Raw genomic sequence first — 23,475 nt, 5'->3', positions numbered from 1 at the left:
TGCTGTAGAGGCACAATAAATATACTGAGCTGTCTTGAGTCCCTAGAACCTGTGCCTGCAAAAGAAATGATAGGTCAATTAGGATCCATAGGGCTTTTCAATTAAAATGAATCATGGAGTTCCTATGTAAAGTGTTTTCAGACTTTGTATGAGCAAATAAAATTGTAGAAATATTCTTGAACTTGATTCAAGCAGCAAAGCCAAGAACCAGAACTTGCGATGACTAAAATCCTTGAAGAGTATTAATCTTCAAAGATACTGAATTGTGGAATGGTTTAGATTCCACTGAAGGAATGAAGTGGAAGGTGAGAGCATCGCTCAGTTTCTGGCAACCTTAAAAAGACTGGCACAACATTAAAAACTGCTGTTTGAGATCGTCCAGTTTGTGGTCTCCAAAATGAGGCTATTTAAAGAAGATTGCTTACTGAACATGCTTTGACTTTAAAGACGGCAGCAGCAATCAGTGTCAATGGAACCGGCTGCTAAAGAGGTTTCAGAATTTAGTGTAGGAATGAAGATCCACAAATTGGGAACTGCCCATTAGAAGTCAAAACGTCAAGAAGCATGCAGTGAGTGAATGCTGGAGCAAGGATGTTCAATGGAACAATTGTGGCAAAATGGGTTACTTTGCAAAAGCTTGTTGGACTAGACCAGCTTCCCCCTGAGAAGAATATTGCAAAGAATCTGGGTTATCTTCAAAAAAAACAGAAGAACTAGGAGCAGGAGTAGGCCATCTGGCCCCTCAAGCTTGCTCCACCATTCAATAAGATCATGGCTGATCTTTTCGTGGACTCAGCTCCACTTACCTGCCCACTCATCATAACCCTTAATTCCATTACTGTTCAAAAATGTATCTATCCTTCCCTTAAAAATTCAATGAGGTAGCCTCAACTGCTTCACCGGGTGGGGAATTCCACAGATTTACAACCCTTTGTGAAGAATTTCCTCTGCAACTCAGTCCTAAATTTGCTTCCCCTTTTTTGTTTTGAGGCCATGCCCCCTAATTCTAGTTTCACCCACCAGTGGAAACAACTTCCTGCTTCTATCTCATCTATTCCCTTCATAATCTTATGTTTCTATAAGATCTCCCCTTATTCTTCTGAATTCCAGTATGTATAGCCCCAGTCTGCACAGTCTCTCCTCAAGCCAACCCTCTCAACTCCAGAATCAACCTAGTGAATCTCCTCTGCACCCCCCTCCAGTGCCAGTATATCCTTTCTCAAGTAAGGAGACCAAAACTGTACACAGTACTCCAGGTGTGGCCTCAGCTGCAACATAACCTCGCTGTTTTTAAACTCCCATGCCTCTAGCAATGAAGGACAAAATTCCATTTGCTGCCTTAATTACCTGCTGCACCTGCAAACCAACTCCTTGAGATTTCTGCACAAGGACACCCAGGCCCCTCTGCACAGCAGCATGCTGCAATTTTTTACCATTTAAATAATAGTCCATTTTGCTGTTATTCCTACCAAAATGGATGACTTCACATTTACCAACGTTGTACTCCATCTACTAGACCCTCGCCCACTCATTATCTATATCGCTTTGCAGACTTTCAGCGTCCTCTGCATACTTTGATTTTCTGCCCATCTTAGTGTTATCTGCAAATTTTGACACACCACACTTAGTCCCCAACTCCAGATCATCTATGTAAATCATAAATTGTGGTCCCAACACTGATCTGAGGCACACCATTAGCCACTGATCATCAACCCATTTACCCCCAGTCTTTGCTTTCTGTTAGTTAACTAATCCTCTATCCATGCTAATACGTTACCCTTAACACTGTGCACCTTTATTTTATGTAGCAGTCTTTGGTGCAGCATCTTGTCAGATGTCTTCTGGAAATCCAGGTACACCACATCCACAGGTTCCCCATTGTCCATTGCACATGTAATGTTCTCAAAGAATTTCACCAAAAAAAAGTATAAGCTGCAATCTACAAAGAATTTATGGCATGGCAAAAAGTGACTATGATAAGAAAATGCCCAGAAATATAATGAAGAGCTCCATCAGAGCAACTTATCCATACAAGATGGACTACTTAGATCCTGGGTGATTCTGAAGTTACGTTGACAACTTATTAGGATGGAGGTTAATACTGGTGCTGCTGTATCAGTTGAAGCGTCTTCCTTCACATCTAACTGATGAGATTTTAAAGATGTACGTGGAAGAGATTGTGGTGTTAAAAGGTTACATCATAGTCAACACTGAGTTGAGTGAAGAAACAGAGTTGCCTCTTCTTGTGGTCCAAGATAATTTTTCAGCTCTATTTGGGAGATCGTGGTGAAGTGCTGTTAACAGATTGGTTGATACCAAAATAGATGTATACCACCTTCTAGATAAATACAACAGTGTATTTGAAGAGAGACTGGGACCAATGAAGTGAGTTCAAATGAAACTCCAGATGAATTTTAATGGTCAACAAAAAGGTCTCAAAACAACAGCGGTGTCACATGCAATTTGCCCCAAAGTCAAAGAATTAATGACTTGTTAACACTAGTGTGTTGGAGCCAGTTACAATGAGTGGGCTACCCCCATCGTACTTATCATGAAACCAGATGTTTCAGTTTGTATGTGTGGTGATTTTAAAACAACCATAAATCTGGTGTTGTGCGCTGATCAATATCAGCTTCCTTTTAATTGAAGATTTGTTTGCTAGATTATCAGGTTGGCAGAAATTCAGCAAGATTGATCTTTCACAGCATATTTACAGATGAATGTAACTGCTGAATCTCAGCCGTTGCTTACCATCGTTACTCATCAAGGTCTTTTCATTATGAAAGATTGCCTTTCGGAATAATGTCCCCACCAGCCCTTTTCCAAAGATGGATTGATCGGACTTTAAGCAGTCTCTCTGGTATACAATGTTACCTCGATAATATCTTAATTTTAGAGTCCTGTGAACAAGAGCACTTGAATAATTTAGAAGCAACATCAGACACCTTCAAGCACTTTGTGTTTCAAGAAAGAAAAGTATGACTTTATCCAGACATTTGTCCAGTACTTGGGTCTCATTATTGTGAGTAAAGGTCTAATACAGCACCTAAAAAGATGGAGGCTATTTTTAGAAGTACCATGTCCATCAAATAAGATTAGTAAATTATGGCAAATTTGTTCTTCACTTAGCTACATTATTGAAGTCTTTGCACAATTTAATGTGTGAAATATCATGGGATAAGTGTCAAAGATGCTTTGCAAAAATCTGAAGAATTGGTTAGCTTTAATCCAAAGCTACCATTACTGCTTGTTTGCGATGCACCACCTTACGGAATCAGGGTGGTAGTCTTCCACAATATATCTTCGGGAGAAGATCAACCAATAGCTTTTGCTTTGCGTACTCTGACGAGTGCTGAACCTAACTGCTGAGCTAGAAGAAGCAGATGAACTAGTGTGGTAACGCCATGCTGGTGAATTTTTGTCATAAAATAATTTCTCTGAATCCTCTCAGAAGTACCAACTTCTTTAGTCCCTAGTATTGTGAATACAAGTACAGAGGACTTCGTTAAACCTGAGTTGCCTGATGATTGCTAGTATACCAAGTGAGAACGATGCAGAATTAGTTACATGAGATGTCTACTGAAGTTCCGAATCTCACTTCTAAGGTCAAGGACAGCTGAATTCTAGAGCATTGTTTACAACCAAAGAGGAAAAGATGCCCTTCTGATAGACTTTCTGCTTTGTAATGTGTCTAGTGGATTATTGATCCTATTTATTGTTATAATTTGTTGTCATGACCATGAAAGTAAAAAGGGAGGCATGTAATATTTAAAAAGATTGTGTATTAATGGTGATTAGGGTGTTGCCACAGACTACTGTTTTACTTTCAGTTTGTACACTGTTCAATGCAGAGAACATCTCTTCCAATAAACCTGTTGTATGTTTATTTGAATCTATATGTGCAAACCACAGCTTTTCCCTAGTTAAAACCCACAACCCCTAATGTTTGTTAGGGCACGGAACCAATCCAGACATTTGAGTCACAATTGCCGAGATGGTACTGCTGCACTGAGTTTCAGAGGAAACATTAAACTACTTTAGAATCCTAGACTGCCTTCAGTGCAGAAGGATGCCATTCAGCCCATCAAATTTGCATTGACCCTTCAACAGAGGATCCCACCCAGACGCTTTCCTGTAACCCCACATATTTACCCCACTAAATCATCTTAAGTGGATGTGGAAAAAAAATCCCATGGTCAGTCATTTGAAGAGCAGAGGAGTTGCTAATATTTATGTGGTCATTTATTTGATTACTCTTTATGGGATCTATCTGTAGGAAAATTATCTACCATGTATCCATAAATGTACCATTTATCCCTGAAAGTTGGGAATCAAGTAGATAAGGTTGTTAAGAAGGCATACGGTGTCTTGGCGTTTATTGGTAGGGGGATTGAATTTAGGAGTCGCAGCATCATGTTGCAACTGTACACAACTCTGGTGCGGCCGCACTTGGAGTATTGTGTGCAGTTCTGGTCCCCACATTATAGGAAGGATGTGGAGGCTTTGGAGAGGGTGCAGAGGAGGTTTACCAGGATGTTGCCTGGTATGGAGGGGAGGTCCTATGAGGAGAGACTGAGGGATTTGGGGTTGTTTTCGCTAGAAAGAAGGCGGCTAAGAGGGGATCTTATTGAAACATATAAGATGATTAGAGGTTTAGATAGGGTGGAGAGTGATAGCCTTTTTCCTCGGATGGAGAAAGCTAGCACGAGGGGGCATGGCTTTAAATTAAGGGGGGGTAGTTATAGGACGGATGTCAGGGGTAGGTTCTTTACCCAGAGGGTGGTGAGGGATTGGAATACCCTGCCTGCTGCAGTTGTAAATGCGCCTAGTTTGGGGGCGTTTAAGAGATCCGTGGATAGGTTTATGGATGAAAAGGGATTGGTTTAGGTTAGAGGGTCATTGTTTTTTAACTGGTCGGCGCAACATCGTGGGCCGAAGGGCCTGTTCTGCGCTGTTATGTTCTATGTTTCCCCCCATTGCACCAATGAATATACTTCAAAAGTATGTCATTGACTGGAAAATGCCTCAAGAAATCTTGAATGAAGCTGTAAAAATTCAAGTCTTTAGTGTTTTATTTTGTTTAAATGCATCTTATAGTTGTAGGTTCTGGGGTGCAGCATCATCTGTTCCTCTTCTGAGCCCTTACCACAATCTTCAAATCTAGTCCTTTCCCTAGCAGTAGCTGGATTGATGGTTCATTGTCAGATATTTGATTTTATTAGTGTCACATGTATTAGTATACATTGAAAAGTATTCTTTCTGGCATGCTATATCCACAAAGCATTCATAGAGAAGGAAAGGAGAGGGTGCAGAATGTAGTGGTACAGTCATAGCTAGGATGTAGAGAAAGATCAAATTAATATGAGGTAGGTCCATTCACAAGTCTCATGACTGCAGGGAAGAACACCATTATTCCTTTTTAAAAAAAACTCATCTCCAAACTCAATGGCCTGGGGCTCAGCTCTGGCCTTTTGCGACTTCCTAACCCACAGACCACAGTTAGTACAGATAGGCAATGACTCCTCTACAATCATCCTCAACACTGATGCTCCACAAGGCTGTGCCCTCAGCCCCCTGCTATACTCCTTTTATGCCTATGACTGGGTGGCCAAATTCCCCTCCAACTCGATTGTCAAATTTGCTAATGACACTACTGTAGTGGAACGGATCTCAAATAATGATGAGATAGAGGATCTGGTGAACTGATGCGGCAACAATAATCTCTCAGCAAAATGAAGGAAATAGTCATCAACTTCAGGAAGCATAGTGGAGGACGTGCCCCTAGCTACATCTGCAGGGTACTGTGGAAATGATTGAGAGCTTCAAGTTTCTAGGTGTCCAGATCGCTAACAACATGGGGTTTACTAGGATGTTGCCTGGTATGGTGGGGAGGTCCTATGAGGAGAGACTGAGGGATCTAGGGTTGTTTTCGTTGGGAAGAAGGCGGCTAAGAGGGGATCTTATTGAAACATATAAGATGATTAGGGGTTTAGATAGGGTGGATAGTGATAGCCTTTTTCCTCGGATGGAGAAAGCTAGCACGAGGGGGCATGACTTTAAATTAAGGGGGGGTAGCTACAGGACGGATGTCAGGGGTAGGTTCTTTACCCAGCGGGTGGTGAGGGATTGGAATGCCCTGCCTGCTGCAGTTGTAGATGCGTCTAGTTTGGGGGCGTTTAAGAGATCTCTGGATAGGTTTATGGACGAAAAGGGATTGGTATAGGCTAGTGGGTCATTGTTTTTGTAACTGGTCGGCGCAACATCGTGGGCCGAAGGGCCTGTTCTGCGCTGTAATGTTCTATGTTCTATGTTCTATGTCCTGCTCTCTCCAAGCAACATTGTAGTTAAAGTCCACTAATGCCTTTACTTTCTCAGGAGGCTAAGAAAATTTGGCATGCCTGCTATGACTCTCACCAATATTTACAGATGCACCATAGAAAGCATTCTTTCTGGTTGTATCACAGCTTGGTATGGCTCCTGCTCTGCCCAACACCAGGAAAAATTACAAAGGGTTGTGAACAAAGCCCAGTTCATCGCGCAAACCAGCTTCCCATCCACTGACCTGGTCTACACTTGCCTCTGCCTGGGAAAAGCAACCAGCATAATTTAGTACCCACGCACCTTGGACATTTCAGTCGGGGAAAAGATACAAAGATCTGAGATCGCACACCAACTGACTCAAGAACAGCTTCTTTCCTGCTGTCATTAGACTTTTGAATGGACCTACCTTGCATTAAATTGATCTTTCTCTACACTTTAGCTATGACTAACACATTCTGCACTTTCTTCTTTCCTTCTCTATGAATGGTATGCTTTGTCTGTATAGCACACAAGAAATAATATCCTTTACTGTATACCAATGCATGTGACGATAAATCAAAGAAACTGTTCTTGAGTTGGTTGGTACGTGACCTCAGAGTGGAGGGACATTTGCTGCTTTGTGCACTATAGTGGTTGAATTTGTGTGTACTCTGGGGAATTCAGCGATTCCGTATTCTTTCTCTCAGCTTTTGGAACCAGCACAACTGGAGGCGGCCTATTCGGCACTACCAGCACAGCCTCGAATCCTTTTGGTGGGACCTCGGGGACTTTGTTTGGAGGAACCACCTTCAGCACGGCTGCCCCTACAGGAACAACCGTTAAATTCAATGTGAGTATGATGTGGTCCTGGTGCGAAAGAGAGAACTTGAGGCTTCTGCAGTGTTGAACTGTTCACTTTGTTTCATTATTCTTTCATGGGTGTGGAATCGCTGACTGGGCCAGCAGTTGTTACCCATCCCTAATCGCCCTTGAACTGAATGTCTGGCTTGGCCGTTTCAAACGGCAGTTAAGAATCAGCCACATTGCTGTGGGTCTGGAGTCACAAGTAGGCCAGACCGGGTAAGGACGGCAGATTAAGAACATTTAGTGAACCAGGTAAGTTTTTACAACAATTATTAACAATTTCATGGTCACCATTACTGAGACAATTTTATATTCCAGACTTATTAACTAAATTTAAACTCCGTTGTTGGATTTGAACCTATGTCCCCAGACCATTAACTCTGGCCTCTGAGTTACAAGTCAGTCCAGTGACGTTACTGATAGACCACCATCTCCCCAGGCATTCCAGTGCTTTAAATTGGTAAATGAAATGCTGTGTAGCTTGGGGGAGGGCTAGGGAAAGGAGTTGCAGTGGGTATTTATCCATCTGGCCACGTTTCATAGTTCATGATCCAGAGTAGGAAGCTAACAGCCATGTTATTCTGAGGTCCCACTGTTTGATAGGTCATTTTAATGTTGCATTTTAACTAGTGTCAGATTGAGAGCAGGAAAGGCTGAACGGTTTAGAATCACTGCGGATGCTGGAATCTCAAACACACAATGCTAGAAAATTTCAGCAAGTGTGACAGCGTCTGTAGAGAGAGAAGAGAGCCAACATTGAGTCAGGATCACTATCTGTCAGAAACATGATCACAATCACTGGGTCAAAATCCTGGAATTCCCTCCCTAATGGCATTGTGGGTCAACCTACAACACGTGGACTGCAGTGGTTCAAGAAGCCAGCTCACCACCACCACCTTGAGGGTAACTAGGGATGGGCAATAAATGCTGGTCAGCCAGCAATGCCCATGTCTCTCAAATGAATGAGATGTAGAATGTTTATTGGGAGGGGAGGATGGAGTAATGGGGCTGGATGGAGGGCCAGCAATAGATGGAGGCTAGGGAGAGATTGACAAAGATGCCAAAGACAAGAAACCGAAGAGAATGTAAACTAGTGGTGGTGATTATGGCTAGGAAGCATTCCAAAAGCGGCACATTGAGAGACAGAATGTGTTAATGGCAGAACAAAGGTTAGCAATGTGTCACGTACAATCTGGGGCAGGTAACAGATGGTCCTAGTGGGGTGCAGGTGAGGAAATTGTGGTAAGGGGGAAAAAAAGATGGGAAACGGAATGAAATAAGGGATGGAAAAATTAATCATTGGAAGAAATGAAGTTGAATGGATAAGAATAAAAATGGAGTGAAGGTGGAGGAGAGAGTTGTTGAACTGTGTTCAGTCCAGAAGGCTGTAACATGCCTGATCAGAAGATCAGATGCTGTTCCCGCAGTTTGCGTTGGGCTTCAACTGGAACATTGCAACATGCCAAGAATGGACATGTGGACCTGTGAGCAAATGGTGTGCTGAAATGGGAAGCCACAGGAAGGTCCGAGTCCTGTTTATGGACAAACCAGTGGTGTTCTGCAAAGCAGCCACCCAGTCTTCATTTGGTGTCTCTGATGTAAAGTAGACCATATTTGGAGCAGTGAATGCAATAGACCAGATTGAAGGAGGTGAATGTGAAGCACTGCTTCACCTAAGAAGTGTTTGGGATGGTGAGCAGAGAGGAAGTAAAGGGACAGGCACCTTCTGTGATTGCATGGGAAGGGTCTGATGTGGGAGTGTGATGGAGAAGTGGACCAGGTTACCCAAGAGGGCACAGTCCCTGCTGAATGCCGATGTGATGGAGGTGAAGTGACTGAGAGAATGGGATGGAGTCCTCGCAGGATATGGAGTGTGAAGAACTGTAGTTGAGGAAGCTGTGGGCTTCTAATGGGTAATAGTGGGCAATCTATCGCCAGAGATGGGAGACAGAGGTCAAGGAAGGGGAGGGAAGTGTCAGAGATGGACCATGTGAAGGAGATAGAGGAGTGGAAATTGGAAGAAAAATTGACAAATTTTACCAGGCCCAAACAAGAGCATGAAGCGGCTCTGATAGTTGTTGATATACTGAGAAAAGAATTGTGGGAGCGGGCTGGAATGTTCCATATACCCTGTAGAGACAGGCAAAACTCAACTCATACCAGTGCCCATAGCAGCATCTTGGAATGAATTTAGGCAGCTCTCCCAGCTGATCATTGTGGCACTGAGATTTGAGCTGCCAGGACTTGGCATCAATCAGCAGACTGGTGGGTGAGCTCTTTACAGCCAAGATATTGGGGGGAGGATGCGGGTGGTAAGTGGAATTTATTTTGATTTTAGATGCTCAAAGCTCTGTATTGTACTGTTCTGCGTTAACACTGCTGTGTTTGTTTGCCTTTCATATGCCTGCAGCCCCCAACAGGCACAGACACAATGGTGAAGTCTGGAGTCAGCACCAACATTAGCACCAAACACCAGTGTATCACAGCCATGAAGGAGTATGAGACAAAGTCACTGGAGGTGGGTATCATTGTGGCAATGGTACTTCCTGGCTTCTGGGAAGAATGGCAGTTGTTGGACATGTATAATCCCCACAGATACCACAATACCAACAGAAAGAAAACCTATGGACAGGATTTCACTCTTTACAACTTCAACAAACCAACTAAAATCAACGTACTTCAAACATTGACAGGCAAACAATACTTCAAATCAAATGAAAATTTCCACTTTAAAAGTCAGTGCCACAAAAATGTGTCTTTACATGGCTACAAACACTTCCATGTACAATTTCAGACTTTCCAACCTGTTCTCCAGTAGTGGGGTCATTCGCTTCCTCCCTCAATGGATTTGGCCCTCAAAACTGCTTTTACTGGCAGCTAAATTCCATCCGAAATTCCAGGATATAACCAAACACACCTGCTCTGCAGAAAACCTACTTAGCCAGGTTCAGGCAGAATCACCAGAGACTCCCTTTAAATGGTCTGAGTGATTTTGGCAAATATGAATGAGGGTCTTGTCTAATTCACAATTCCTGCTCTCTGTCTTCAACTTTGCTGCTCTTTCTAACTGTATAAGAGACACAGTGACAGAAGTCACTCCTCTATTTTTAATCTTTTTCCTAACCTGTTCTGAGATTGTCTGGAATTTCTGATTAGCTGTCTGTTTACCCTTTGCCTTTTATTTTCATATTTGTAGTAACCTTGGGTCACATGGGCATTTGCAGAATTATCCTAATTTCACTTTTATCTGAAAAGGACTTTACCAAAACAACATGCAGGCTTTTCCACAAAATAAATAGGTCTTCTGAATAGTTATCCAATTTTGTACAACTCGGGGGGGGGGTTAAAAGTCAGCTATATTGTTATGGGACTGGATTCACAAATAGAATCAGGATGGGTAAGAATGGCAGGTTTCAAAGAAGAACACAGCACAGGAAACAAGCCAGAGCTGCCATTTTAACATTGTGAGTGCCCTCTTCTACCTATGACCTTGTCTACGCCTATTCCTTCAATAAGGAACATAAACTTTTATAACAATCTAAAGCTTCAAGATGACTTTATCTGGAACCATTTTTTTTGTCAGATTTTTTAAAAAGCCAAATTCATATTCCCAAAACTGCTGTGCTGGGAAATGAGCTTCTGTTCTCTGGGTTACTAGTCTAAGCCTCTAGATTCTAGTAACATTCTCAGTAACACTGCCTTGCTCTCCATCATACTGAACCAATCTCAATATCTCTTAGCTAAAGAATAGAGGAATAAATGAGGTTGGATTCCGTTCCTGGTCACTCGCTACTTATTTTTCTCCCATTAATATTCTTCCTTTGTGCAATTGTTGCTTTGTCCAGGAGCTGCGTTTGGAAGATTACACAGCTGGCCGTAAGGGGCCACAAGCAGCCCCCCTTGGGGGAGGTGGTGGTCTGTTTGGCACCTCGACTGCTACATCCAGCGCAGGTACTGGACTGTTTGGAGCTACTCCAGCCAACCCAACCGGAGGATTCAATTTTGGACAGACCAAAACCGGCTTTGGAGCAAGTGAGTTAATTGTTTGTTTAGAATGGGCTGCAGCCTGGTACGTTCCAGGCTGGGCCTTTGATTTCAGAGAGGTTTTGGGGGCAGGCAGTGGGGGAGTTGCAAATATCAAAGTATTAGGAGTAAAGTGATGGTTAGATCAACAGCCCCTACAATATGAATGTGCAGCATCATGCTTAATTCATTCCCTCCTACCTCCAGATACTGATTCTACCCAATTCCAGCAACTTCCTGGAATTTTGCCCATTTGTCATTTATCCAGTTCCGTATATAGAATATGGAGTGAATGTTTGATCATCACAAGTAGTATGTCCGGGTTGTGTCTCAGCTTGTCCAGAGCTCTGATGTCCATAACCATACTCACACCAGCCCTGTTTATTCATCTCAGCATGTCTCGGGGTCTCTCATCTGTTACATTTCTGACTTGCTGAACCCCAGTTTGAATTGCTCCAATATTAGAGGCCATGCCTTGAGCTGCCTAAGTCCTAAGCTTTGGAATTCCCTCTAAACCTCAGTACCTCTCTCCTTTGATTTCCTTCCATGGATTTGTATCAGATTTTGTTTTGATAATCTTCCTGTGAGGTGCCTTGGGACCTTTTACACTGTTATATGCCCGTTGTTGTTTTCAGCAAGGATACTTGGGGAATAGAAAGAAACAGTAACACTCTCCATCCTCCTCCCTCCACCTCCAAGACCACATGGTGAAGGGGCTAATTCACTTATTGACAATACTGTGCACATGCAGATTGGCCAACTTCTCACACTGAGAATTGAGTCCAAAGATGTGCAGGTTAGGTGGATTGGCCACACTGAGTTGCCCCTTACTGTCCAAAGATGTGCAAGTTAGATGGATTAACCATGGCAAATATGCAGGGTCACAGGGATAGGGCCTCAGTGAGATATCCTATCAGGGAGTCAGTGCAGGTCCGATGGGTTGATTGGCTTTTTCTGCACTGTAGGGATTCTGAACTGTTGGTTTTCCTCCACTCTTACTCTCAATTACTCTTCCTTGAGCAGCTGGAATCTTTGGGGACTTTTAATTTGGGCTTGTTCATTATAATCAAGACATCTACATAACTGCTGCTACTGCACACAACAAAGTTGCCATTTCTCATCCTGGCTCTTGATGTGCTGCGCTGGGATTTGGGGTACATGTCGTGCTTGAGCCTATCACTATAATGATGATCCAGGCAGCATCCCTATTCCCCTCTGCTGCACCCCTTCTGAGGTGTAAACTGAGCAGTGATTTGTGCCCGTACATGTGAAACAAGGGACCTTGCTGGGGATGCTGCAGCACTTGCAGATGCTCGTTTCAGGGGTGAGATTCTCCAACAACCCTTGAAGAGCTGTTGCATGTTGAGCAATTTTTACACTGCACAGGGACAACGCCAAAGTAAACTTGAGTGAAACATGGCCTGTGCCAGACCCCTCTTCAAAACAGCAGTGCAAGAAACAGCTTTTTGCTGCTTTCGTGAGTCTGGGTGTACACATTAAAAAATTAATCTGTTCCATCTAACTACACAACCAATCATTACAATCCAAAACGTTTCATTCTGTGTAAAGCATTTTGCAATGTTTAAATGTACACCTTGTTCTTTCTGTTTTATTTGGTTAATTTATCACAACTTTTCATTAGTGTTTATTTCTTCAGCTTTCTGTAGTATAAAGCCTCAGGTGAAATAGCATGCCCTTTTCTGTACACTGACAGTCATCTTAATTCAACTGCCTCTGGCTCAAGAACCTCCCCCAAGTGATGCACACTGGTGTGTTCTTTATGGATGATGCTGGCAAGGCCAGTTATTGCCCTCCTGAATTTCCTGAGGGCGTTGAGTCAGCCAGGTTACTGTTGCCCTGGAGTCACATAGACACAGACCAAGTAAGGACAGCAGGTTTCCTTCCCTAAAGGACATCAGTGAACCAGCTGGACTTTTATGACAATGTGACAGATTCGTAGCCATGTGTACTGAATTTTTATTTCTGGATTTTCTTTAAAACTTTATCCAAATTCTCAAACTGCCCACGTTGAGATTTGAAAACTCTGGGTTACTAGTTCATATTTCTGCATTGGAACAGTAACATCACCACCACAATATTTGTTAGCCCTCTGCAAAAATGGACTGGGCTAATGAACCCCTGCCCAATCACATACACTTTTTATTTACAAAAATATGTGTGGCATCTTTTATAAAATGCTATTTGAGTTTTCTCTCCTTTACTGAAGGCTGTGATTTGTGTGGATGGGGCGGTGCTCTGTCTCTAGCCTGGTTCTTTGGAGCAGCAGTTACAGATAGCGAGCTACCTGTGCCCACGGGCTCTGCAGATGTCAGTTTGTCACCTTTGTTGGCGCTTTTAGATGTGTTGTAATTTTCTTTCTAAAAATCAAACATTGAACGAGTGACTTCCTCTCCTCAGACACTGGTCTCCTTTCCCAAGTGGGTGTGCTGGGGACAGTCAGTGGGTCCAGTCTTCAAAAAACAGGTAGGGACTTTCATCGTGAGATTGAAAAGCTTTGATGACAGCTGAGACCAGGTGTGGTTTGGTCTTTTTACAGGAAGTATAAACTACTCTGCACTGGAAGCATTTGCCAACCAACAGCAAAAGTTGGAACTCCTCTGGGGTCCAGCTCATCTTTCCCTCCTCCTCCTCCTCCTCCTCCTCCTCTCTTGAAAGCATCTGCTCTCTTGCAACTAAGCACCCTGTGGGCACAGGCAGCTACCTGACTGCTCTCAATTCCCCTCCCCGCATGGCCATTCTTTTGAGAGCCTTCAGGGAAGGTTTTATCAGATTGTTCAATTGTGATGGCCTCACAGCAGGCCCCTCTTTTATTTTGTTCCCAATATCCATGTATGCATGCACATGTCACTGTCCAGCTACTGGGAGCGCGCACAATTTGACCCGCTTGGAAAACAGGGCAGTCTTGTTAATGCAACTTATTAACAGTTATGTCCCACTTACCTTTTACAACCTGTGTGCATGTGGATTGTGTAACTACTAAGGTGAGCAGGGTGAACAGAAAGTAATAGGAGTCACTATCTAGAGTGTGTCCAAGGAAGATATTCTCCTGTGGAATTTGGAAGTGCTCAGTAGTTTTGAGAATCAAAGGAACAATCAGAAGTAGGAGTGCTGAAGAAGCTTGCTTTCCTTGCATAATATCTCTGACGTACAGAGTTATTCACTCCTTCTCCATGGAGTAGAGGACTACTAGTGCTTAAAGGTGAGGGAAGAGAGGTTTGTGGGGCAGAGAGAGCCGGAGTCAAGTCTTGGTGAGCTAAATTAATGTAACAGGAAATCTCACCTCTTCATCCGAACAGCTTTTCTTAAAATTCATTTTTGTTAGTGTAATGTTTATTGCTCTCCTTGGCTATTCCAAAGATTATGATGGGGCTTCTGTTACAGTTGAGTGGTTTGCTAGGTCTGTTCCTCAGGCTGTCAATAATTAATCTTGTTCATGCTGCACTGGAGTCACATTTAGGCTCAGGCTGGGTAAAGACAGCAGGTGTTGAGTGAACGGTGCAGCAGAAAACTTACTGTCTGAATGGACATGAATCATTGGGCACCCTGACACCACAGGCTTTCTGTTTACATAGCATTTTACTATTTCCATGTTGCTGTAGAGCTGAAAGATTCTCTCCCAGTGACATAACTTGATAGGAGTGAAGAGCAAGAGGAAGATCCAGGGTGATTGTAGCATCTGTCTGCTATCAGCGACAATTCCCAACACAGTTTAACCTAGCCCTCTACCAACTAGATAATTGGTGTTTGCTGACAAACAGAGCAAGGGTACAGTGCGTATCTTGGAGGATTAAAACAGCCCGTTACTTCTGTTTGACAGGAATACTGGCTCCTTCCAGTTCAAGGTTGCTCACGGTTTATCACACTGCATTGGTTTGTTGTATTTTATGGTATCTGAACTCCTCGCCATGTGGGGTTAGTGTGGGAGACATTTACACATCAGATTGGAGCTTGAATCCATGTTTAACATTGCTGCAGCTGTCTGTAACAGGTGCAATGTGTTGCCTGGTTGATCTCCCTTAAAAGTTAGCAAAACATGATTTTGATTTATTATTGTCACATGTATTAACATACGGTGAAGTGTTGTTTCTTGCATGCTATACTGACAAAGCATACCATTCATAGAGAAGAAAACGAGAGCATGCAGAATGTAGTGTTACAGTCACAAGGTGTAGAGAAAGATCAACTTACTGCAAGATAGGTCCATTTAGAAGTCTGACAGCAGCAGGGAAGAAGCTGTTCTTAAGTTGGTTGATACATGATCTCAGACTTTTGTATCTTTTTCACAAAGGAAGAAGGTGGAAGAGAGAATGTCTGGGGTGCGTGGGGCCCTTAATTATGCAGGCCGCTTTTCTGAGGCATCAGGAAGTGTAGACTGAGTCAATGGATGGGAGGCTGGTTTGCGTGATGGATTGGGCTACATTCATGACCTTTCATAGTTCCTTGTGGTCTTGGGCAGAGCAGGAGCCATACCAAGCTGCTTTCTATGGTGCATCTATAAAAATTGGTGAGAGTTGTAGCTGACATGCCAAATTTCCTTAGATTTCTGAGAAAGTAGAGGAGTTGATGGGCTTAACTATAGTGTTGGCGTGGGGGGACGTGTTTAGGCATATGCTTTAGGCACATCTTGGTACTTGATAAGGTTTCCCTCTGTCATCTTCCACGAGGAATTCTGCACAGGAGATTCACAGGCCATGGTCAATTTAATGAAAAAGTTAAACAGATTTTCCTTAAATGTGACCGTGTACTTACAGGTTTGAGTGTTGTGGAGGTGATGAACATCAACCCTGCTTCAGCATTCAGTGAGATCATGGCTGATCTTTGACCTCTGCTTGACCTTCCTACACTATCCCCACATTCCCTGATGCCCTTACTTTTCAAGAATCACTTGAACTCAGTCTTGAATAAACAGAATGACTGACTGAGCAGCCACACTGTTTGCGGTGGAGAAGATTCACAGCTTGAAAAAGACATTTCTTCTTATCTTCAGGACTGTGAGCCAGTGTTCTAGACTCTTCTGTCTAGATATAACTAACCCTGTGTATATTTGTGGGAGGTTTGTCTGTTGGGTGTTTTGTTTTTTTTACAGAAATTGCAACAGCTCCAGTCAAGCTACAAGTGGAGAGGCAAGTCTTTGCAGCAGTGGAAGCCAGTTTGAAAGTGCGTGTGTTGGGGGGTTTGAGGGCTGTGAGAGTTCTGACAACCACAAGAAGGTGGGCAGGGGGAGCAGATGGAAACCGCTGGACATGGCTGACCTACACCGCTTGTCTGTCTCTCTCTCTCTAGCCTGATATCAAGGTGCTGTCAGTCCCCTCTATTGATGCCAGCATGTCTGTGTTTCAGGTACGGGTGCTTTTGGCACAACAACGGGAGGCCTCTTTGGCCAGGCACAGCCGCAGGCCAGCACTGGCCTCTTTGGGAACAAACCCTTTGGATTGGCCACCACCACGCAGAGCACTGGCTTCGGTTTTGGCACTGCCAACACACTGGGTCAGCCCAACACCAGCAGCATGGTAAGAGCATCGCAAGTGCCGAGAAACCACGTATTCATTCAGCCTACAACCACCAACTGTGTGCGCTGAGCGGATGAGGCTATGTGGACAGGTTGCATAGACTAGGCTTGTATTCCCTCAAGTTTGAGAGTACAGGTGATCTAATTGGGATGTTTAAGATGATTAAAGGATTCAGTAGGCTTGGTCGAGAGAAACTATTTCTTCTGGTGGGGGCCATTCAGAACAAGGGGAAAGAACCTTAAAATTGGAGCCAGGCCGTTCAGAGGGGATTTCAGGAAGCTCTTCTATGCGGAAAGAGGAGTGGGAAACTGGAACCTTTTCCCTCAGAAAGCTGTTGAGCCTTTGGGAAATCGGGAATTTCAAAACTGGAATTAATCGATTTTTTTTTTACAAGGGCAAAATACTGCAGATGGCAGAAATCTGAAATAAGAACAGAAAATGCAGGGAATACAAAGGCAGCGTTGCTCGATGCCACTGATCCTGCGTCAGAACTGGCAGCACTTGGATATGTAGCAGTTCTTAAAGTGGGGAAAGACTGGCAGATTGGTTTGTGATACAGGATTAAAGGTTAACAGAGCCAAGCTGGGTAGAGTTGTGATGTAGAACAGCTTTCGTCTGGTTAACGGACTCAATGAGTTCGAGGAATTGAAAAGCTTCTTCCTGTTGGGAATGGTTACAGCACAGAAGAAGAGGCTACTCTGATTTATTTTTCTCCAAATGCATATTCAATAGCCTTCTGAAAACCACATTGAATCTGTCTCCATTGCACTCTTGGGCAGTGCGTTCCAGATCCTAACCGCTCACGATGTGAAATGTTTTCCCTTTATGGTTGTTGGTTCCTTTTGTGAATAATAAATCTTCTCTTCTGGCTCTCGATCCTTCCATACATGTGTTGAGACTTTAAACCTGATTGCATTCCTTCTTACTCAAACTTCTTACCTCTCTGTACCTTACTATTTCCTACTCTGTTGCTATCTGTTTTACCTAACTCTTTGAGCATTTTTATGCGCTCATGTTATTTTGCAGTGTGACCAAGCCTTAAGTAGTAACACTCGCAAATCGCCCCACAGGGAGATGGGTTCTGGTTCTGTCTGGTTACAAGCCATCCGGTTTGTACAAACCTCATCTTCCACAGAACCGATCCAATATGCGATCTATAGTACAAGAGCGACGAAGTGGAACTAGATCACTTGTTCTTGCTGAGAGCCAGTGCAGATATCACTGGCTAAATGGCTTCTGTGCTATAACCATTCTATGATTCTGTAAAGTGCTTTACAGAATCCCAGTATTATGAATTGATTTGATTTATCATTGTCGCATGTATTAGCATACCTTGTTTCTTGCGTGCTATACAGACAAAGCAGACTGTTCTTAGAGAAGGAAAGGAGAGAGTGCAAAATGTAGTGTTACATATAGTGAGGGTTTAGAGAAAAATCACTTTAATAAAGATTGAATTAGAGCATTGTTAGAGAGTTTGAGTTGGAATACGGTTTTAGAAGTATAGAGTAAGAGAATTAGAGGTATGCTGGGCGCAGCTTGCAAGAAGTCGCCTCACTCCAGTGAAAGATGCTGTAGAAATACCAGTTGTTTCTCTCCGAGTACTAACCTAGCCTTCTGCTCCTCAGAGTTTATTTGGAACTGCCCCAGTATCTCAGTCGAGTGGGATCTTTGGAACCAACACCAACACCAGTACCGGCACTGCGTTTGGCGCAGGGGGCGGTCTCTTTGGCAATACCAACGCTGCTTTCACCAACGTCAACAATGTGAGTACCAGAGTAGCAGGTCAGTGTAACTTTCCAACCGAGTCTGACCCATGGCCATCCTGGAAGAAAGAAAGTGACAGCTTCAAACTCCCAACACCAACAAATCAATGAAATTTACAAGCCATTAAAAGAAAATATAGAAATGAAAAGCAGAGCAACTTTGTTAAATTGTATCAGACCTTGATTAGACCATGCTTAGAGTACTCGGTAAAATTTGGATCCCTGTAAAAAGTGCACAAGAGTGGCAAAGGTGAAGTAAAGATTCACATGGGGAAAACCAACACTGAAGTGAAACTACTCAAGGGTTGTATTGACTGGGATGCTTTAACTTTAAAAAAAAAAGTTTGTTGGAGGGGTTGCATGACGGAAGTCCTTTAAAATTATCGAAGGGTTCCATAGGGTAGATTTAGAGAAAATGTGTCCACTTGTCACAGAGACCTTAAATTTAAAAAAAATTCATTCATTGGATTCCAGCATCGCTGGCTGGTCCAGTGCTAATAAATCCAATGGGGAATTTAAGAGGAATGTCTTTTATCAGAATGATGAGATGTGGAACACTCTACCACAGTGAGTGATTTAAGATCAATAAACACATGAGGCAGATATAGAGGGATATGCTGAAAGAATTGGAGGAGTCTTGTGTAGAGCATAAACATTGGTACAGTCCTGTAGGGCTGAGGGCTGGGACAAGTGAAATACTTTGACCTTGGCTGTATACAGTGATAGGCAAATGAAGCTGGCAGTGTCTGGAATTTGGAGGGCTTGGTGAGGAGTTGGGTGAAAGAGGATTGGTTATTGTGTAATTTTCTCATTTACCAGGCTGTCGAATGGAGTGGGTTACCGTGGATTGGCAGGAGTAGAACTGGTTCTTAACTGCTTGTGAACTGTATTTTTCTCTCTCTCTTTCACAGACCCTGTTTGCTAACAAACCCGCTGGGTTTGGAACAGCTACGACGAGTGCTTCCACCTTCGGTGGTGCTGGACTCTTTGGTACTAAGCCAAGCCTGACAATCGGAGCTGGTGCCAACACTTCAAACTTTGGTATGTGAGAGCAAAATTCCCCTGGCCCCAGTTTCTGTTCCCCATGCTGGATATCAAACAACTGGCTTATGTCCAGGCAAGCAACCTCATTCCAGTAGGAATGCTTTCCTATAGGAAGCGGCCTACTATCTCTCGCTAGAGGATTTCACAGAAAGGGTCTGTAGGAGGAGGAAATTTCACCTGTTGGTCTGCACGGGAATGTTCAATTTGCTAACTGCCATTCTCCTGCCTTCTCCCTGTAACTCTGCACAATCCGTGTTTCTAAATAATAACATGAATTCCATTTTGAAAGCTTTGATTAAACCTGCCTCCACCATGTACTCGAGCAGTGCTTTGCAGGCCTTAACCACTGGCTGTGAAAAATAATTTTTGTTTTACTTGTAAATAAAGTCTGTGCTCTCGTTGCTTTCATGACTGGGGGCAATTTCTCCCTGTCTATTTGTCTGGGTTTTCAAAACCTCTGTCAATCTCCTCTCAATCCTTAGTTCTCCAAGCAAAAGAGTCTTAAATTCTCCAATATATCTCCATCACCAAATTTCCTCATTGCTGGAATCATTTTCATGAATTCTTCCTAAACTCTGTTCAAAGCCTCCACATCTTTCCTGAAGTGCGCTGCCCAGAACTGACACAATGCTTCAGTTTGAGGCTGATCTAGTGTCTTTACAAGGTCAATGTAACCTCCTTGCTCTTGTACTCCTAGCCCCCTTAATAAAGGCTAAGATACTAGTCTGCTTTACTAACTCTCTCTCAATCTGTCCTGCCACTTTCAGTGATCTATGTCCCTCTGCTCCTGAAATAAATGCTAGATAAACTGGTCTGGCAGCATCTGTGGATGGAAAAATGTTTTCGATCCTTATGACTTCATCAGAAGGCTTTCTCTGCTCCTGCACTCGTTCAGAGTTGTAGCCTTTATTTTATTTTGTCTCTGTGTTCCTCCTACCAAGATTAGTCACTTCTCATTTCTCCGTATTGAAATTGTCTGCCACTTATCCCCTAAGTTATCTGTGTCCTTTTGAAGTTCTGTATAGTTATTAGTTTACAATGCTTCCAAATTTCATATCTGCAAATTTTAACATTGTTCCCTGTGCACCAGGGTCTAGGTCTCAGTCCTGTCCCTTTTAACGTGGGAATGTATTTTCACATCAGCAGACACATGGTCCTTGACAAGTCCAGTTCCAGTGGCAGTGGAACCTCGATTACTGGGTTCTCCCTCCTGCTGCAGTCTTCATCTGCTGTAGCCATTGATACCATATGTGTGTCTTCCACCAGGTCTGCTATTTGAGGATTTTTTTGAGCTGCCCTTTGTCTGGTTTCTCTGCTCTAACCTTACCGTCATGGCTGACCCTGCCAGGAGTTTAAACCTCCCAACAACAACACTGTCAAGATCAGCAGAATGTTCAAGCCTCCCCACATGGGAAGGTGGCAGTCCAAAGATAGGATCAGCCGTGCATTTGCCCACTTATTCAACTTGTCTAAATCTCCTCAAAGCCTCGGACATTCACTTTCCAACCAAGTTTCGTGCCAAATATTTCTTTTGGCTCCTTCCTCCAGGTCACTAATGTATATTGTTAATAGCCCAAACACTGATCCCCTGCAGAACATAGAACATTACAGCGCAGAACAGGCCCTTCGGCCCACGATGTTGCGCCGACCAGTTAAAAAAAACAACAACAATGACCCACTAACCTAAACCAATCCCCTTTCGTCCATAAACCTGTCCACAGACCTCTTAAACGCCCCCAAACTAGGCGCATTTACAACTGCAGCAGGCAGGGCATTCCAATCCCTCACCACCCTCTGGGTAAAGAACCTACCCCTGACATCTGTCCTATAACTACCCCCCCTTAGTTTAAAGCCATGCCCCCTCGTGCTAGATTTTTCCATCAGAGGAAAAAGGCTATCACTATCCACCCTATCTAAACCTCTAATCATCTTATATGTTTCAATAAGATCCCCTCTTAGCCGCCTTCTTTCCAGCGAAAACAACCCCAAATCCCTCAGCCTCTCCTCATAGGATCTCCCCTCCATACCAGGCAACATCCTGGTAAACCTCCTCTGCACCCTCTCCAAAGCCTCCACATCCTTCCTGTAATGTGGGGACCAGAACTGCACTCAATACTCCAAGTGCGGCCGCACCAGAGTTGTGTACAGTTGCAACATAACGCTACGACTCCTAAATTCAATCCCCCTACCAATAAACGCCAAGACACTGTATGCCTTCTTAACAACCTTATCTACTTGATTCCCAACTTTCAGGGATCTATGTACACATACACATGGATCCCTCTGCTCCTCCACACTATTCAAAGTCTTCCCGTTAGCCCTATACTCAACACATCTGTTATTCCTAATAGACCCCACTTGAATTATGGAGAGTTCCCAAAGAGAGAGCAGTTAACAATAATGTCTAACATGGGGGCCAGGAAAGGAGGTTGGGAGATCAGTTCAGTGGGAATAAGGCCAGAAGTGCAGGAGAGGAGCTGAGCTCAATGTGAAATTAACCCAGAGCAGAGGAGGTGGATGATAGCTGGTGAAGTAGGATAGGACATTTGGTGTTGCTGCTTTTAAGCAGGCAATAAAGTTGCCTTAGTGGGCCGAATGCAAGCCTAGTCTGTGCATTGTGTCCATGCATTAACTTACCAGGTCCATTTCCCTATAACCCCTCTGCTCACTGACCTGTGGTTCCTGATCAAGCAATGTCTTGATGTTTTCAAATCCCTCCATGGCCTTGCCTCTGACTTACTCCAGCTGTACAATCCTCTCTAATCTCTATACTGTGCTGATTCCAGCCTCTTGAACGTCCACAGTTTTAACCACTCCACCATTATCAGCCCTGCTTTCAGCTGCCTGGGTCACAGGGTCTGTAATTTCCTCCCTAAACCTCTCCGCCTCTTTAGCTCACTTTCCTTCTTTAAAACGCTCCTTAAAACCCACATCTTTGAGCTTTTGGTCACTTCCTAATATCGTCTCCTGTAGTTTGGTGTCATCTTTTGTTTTGTAATGCTGTTGTGAAGCAGCTTGGGACTTTGTCTCAGTGATTGTTGTTCCAGCCTCAGTGTCACCCTCTGTAAAGCTAGTGTATCCTTGCTGAGGCTCAGCACACTGCTGTCTGCTGTGATAGACTTTCAGTTCCTGTCGTTGGGATTTTGTCACCGCCTCTTTCTTTTAAAATGCTGATTCTTGTTCATGTTTAGTAGGTTCCACATCTGAATTATGGTCAGTGCCCAGGCCTCCTGGATCGCTATGGAATCTCTAGAGCCAGTTGCACAGTTAGAATCTCTGACCCCCTTAATATGTCCTGATGCTGTTAGGATCAGGAAGGTTGCTGGGCTATGGTGTGACATGGGATGTGTTTTAATTGGGAGATGACACTGTGTGACTTGCTGCTTTGGATCTGATATTCCAGGATTTGGAGCAAATGCTACAACTGGTTTATTCGGGAGTAAACCTGCAACAGGAGCCCTTGGAACAACACTTGGAGGTGGATTTGGATCAGGTGAGTTGTCAAGGACATACAAGGTATTTAACACTGCGCTGGGCTTGTGCAGCACCTTCCAGGTGGCTGTGCAGATTAGCAGAAACATTGATTTGTATTCTGCAAAAAGCTTTTCCGTTTCTGTCTCTGGAAGTTACAACTGACCCCCAAATCTTCAACAGCTTTTTGGGGAGAGTTCCAGATTTCCACTCCTAGTGAAGAAAGTCGCTTCCTAACATTTAGAACATAGTACAGTACAGCACAGTAAGGCCCTGCTGTTGTGCCGAGCTATGTCCAAACCAAGATCAAGCTGTCCCTTCCCTATCATTCTGGAGTGCTCCATGTGCCTATCCAGTAACTGCTTGGAAGTTCCTAAAGTGTCCAATTCCACTATCACAGCAGACAGTGCATTCCACACCCCAAATACTCTGAGTAAAGAATCTACCTCGGACATCCCTCCTATAACTCCCACCATGAA

The 23,475-nt window shown here is 43.6% G+C and overlaps 1 protein-coding gene across 3 annotated transcripts in view; it reads left to right on the top strand.

Moving 5' to 3' along the window:
* nup98 (nucleoporin 98 and 96 precursor) overlaps positions 1-23,475 on the top strand; it is a 107,747-nt gene that overhangs the window by 18,330 nt on the left and 65,942 nt on the right. For 2 of the 3 annotated variants that reach the window (XM_080197732.1, XM_080197731.1), the window contains exons 5-12: positions 7,008-7,150; positions 9,575-9,682; positions 11,010-11,196; positions 13,606-13,671; positions 16,549-16,718; positions 18,344-18,481; positions 19,393-19,522; positions 22,929-23,018. In XM_080197732.1, coding sequence (XP_080053858.1) covers positions 7,008-7,150; positions 9,575-9,682; positions 11,010-11,196; positions 13,606-13,671; positions 16,549-16,718; positions 18,344-18,481; positions 19,393-19,522; positions 22,929-23,018 — 1,032 coding nt within the window. The remainder of the gene's footprint in view (positions 1-7,007; positions 7,151-9,574; positions 9,683-11,009; positions 11,197-13,605; positions 13,672-16,548; positions 16,719-18,343; positions 18,482-19,392; positions 19,523-22,928; positions 23,019-23,475) is intronic. The other variant, XM_080197733.1, reaches the window with a different exon arrangement.

This window comes from Carcharhinus amblyrhynchos, chromosome 10 (genome assembly GCF_965287045.1).
Source record: "Carcharhinus amblyrhynchos chromosome 10, sCarAmb.v2.hapA, whole genome shotgun sequence".
In the NCBI taxonomy this organism is placed as follows: domain Eukaryota; kingdom Metazoa; phylum Chordata; class Chondrichthyes; order Carcharhiniformes; family Carcharhinidae; genus Carcharhinus; species Carcharhinus amblyrhynchos.
This window is presented reverse-complemented; position numbering and strand designations above follow the sequence as displayed.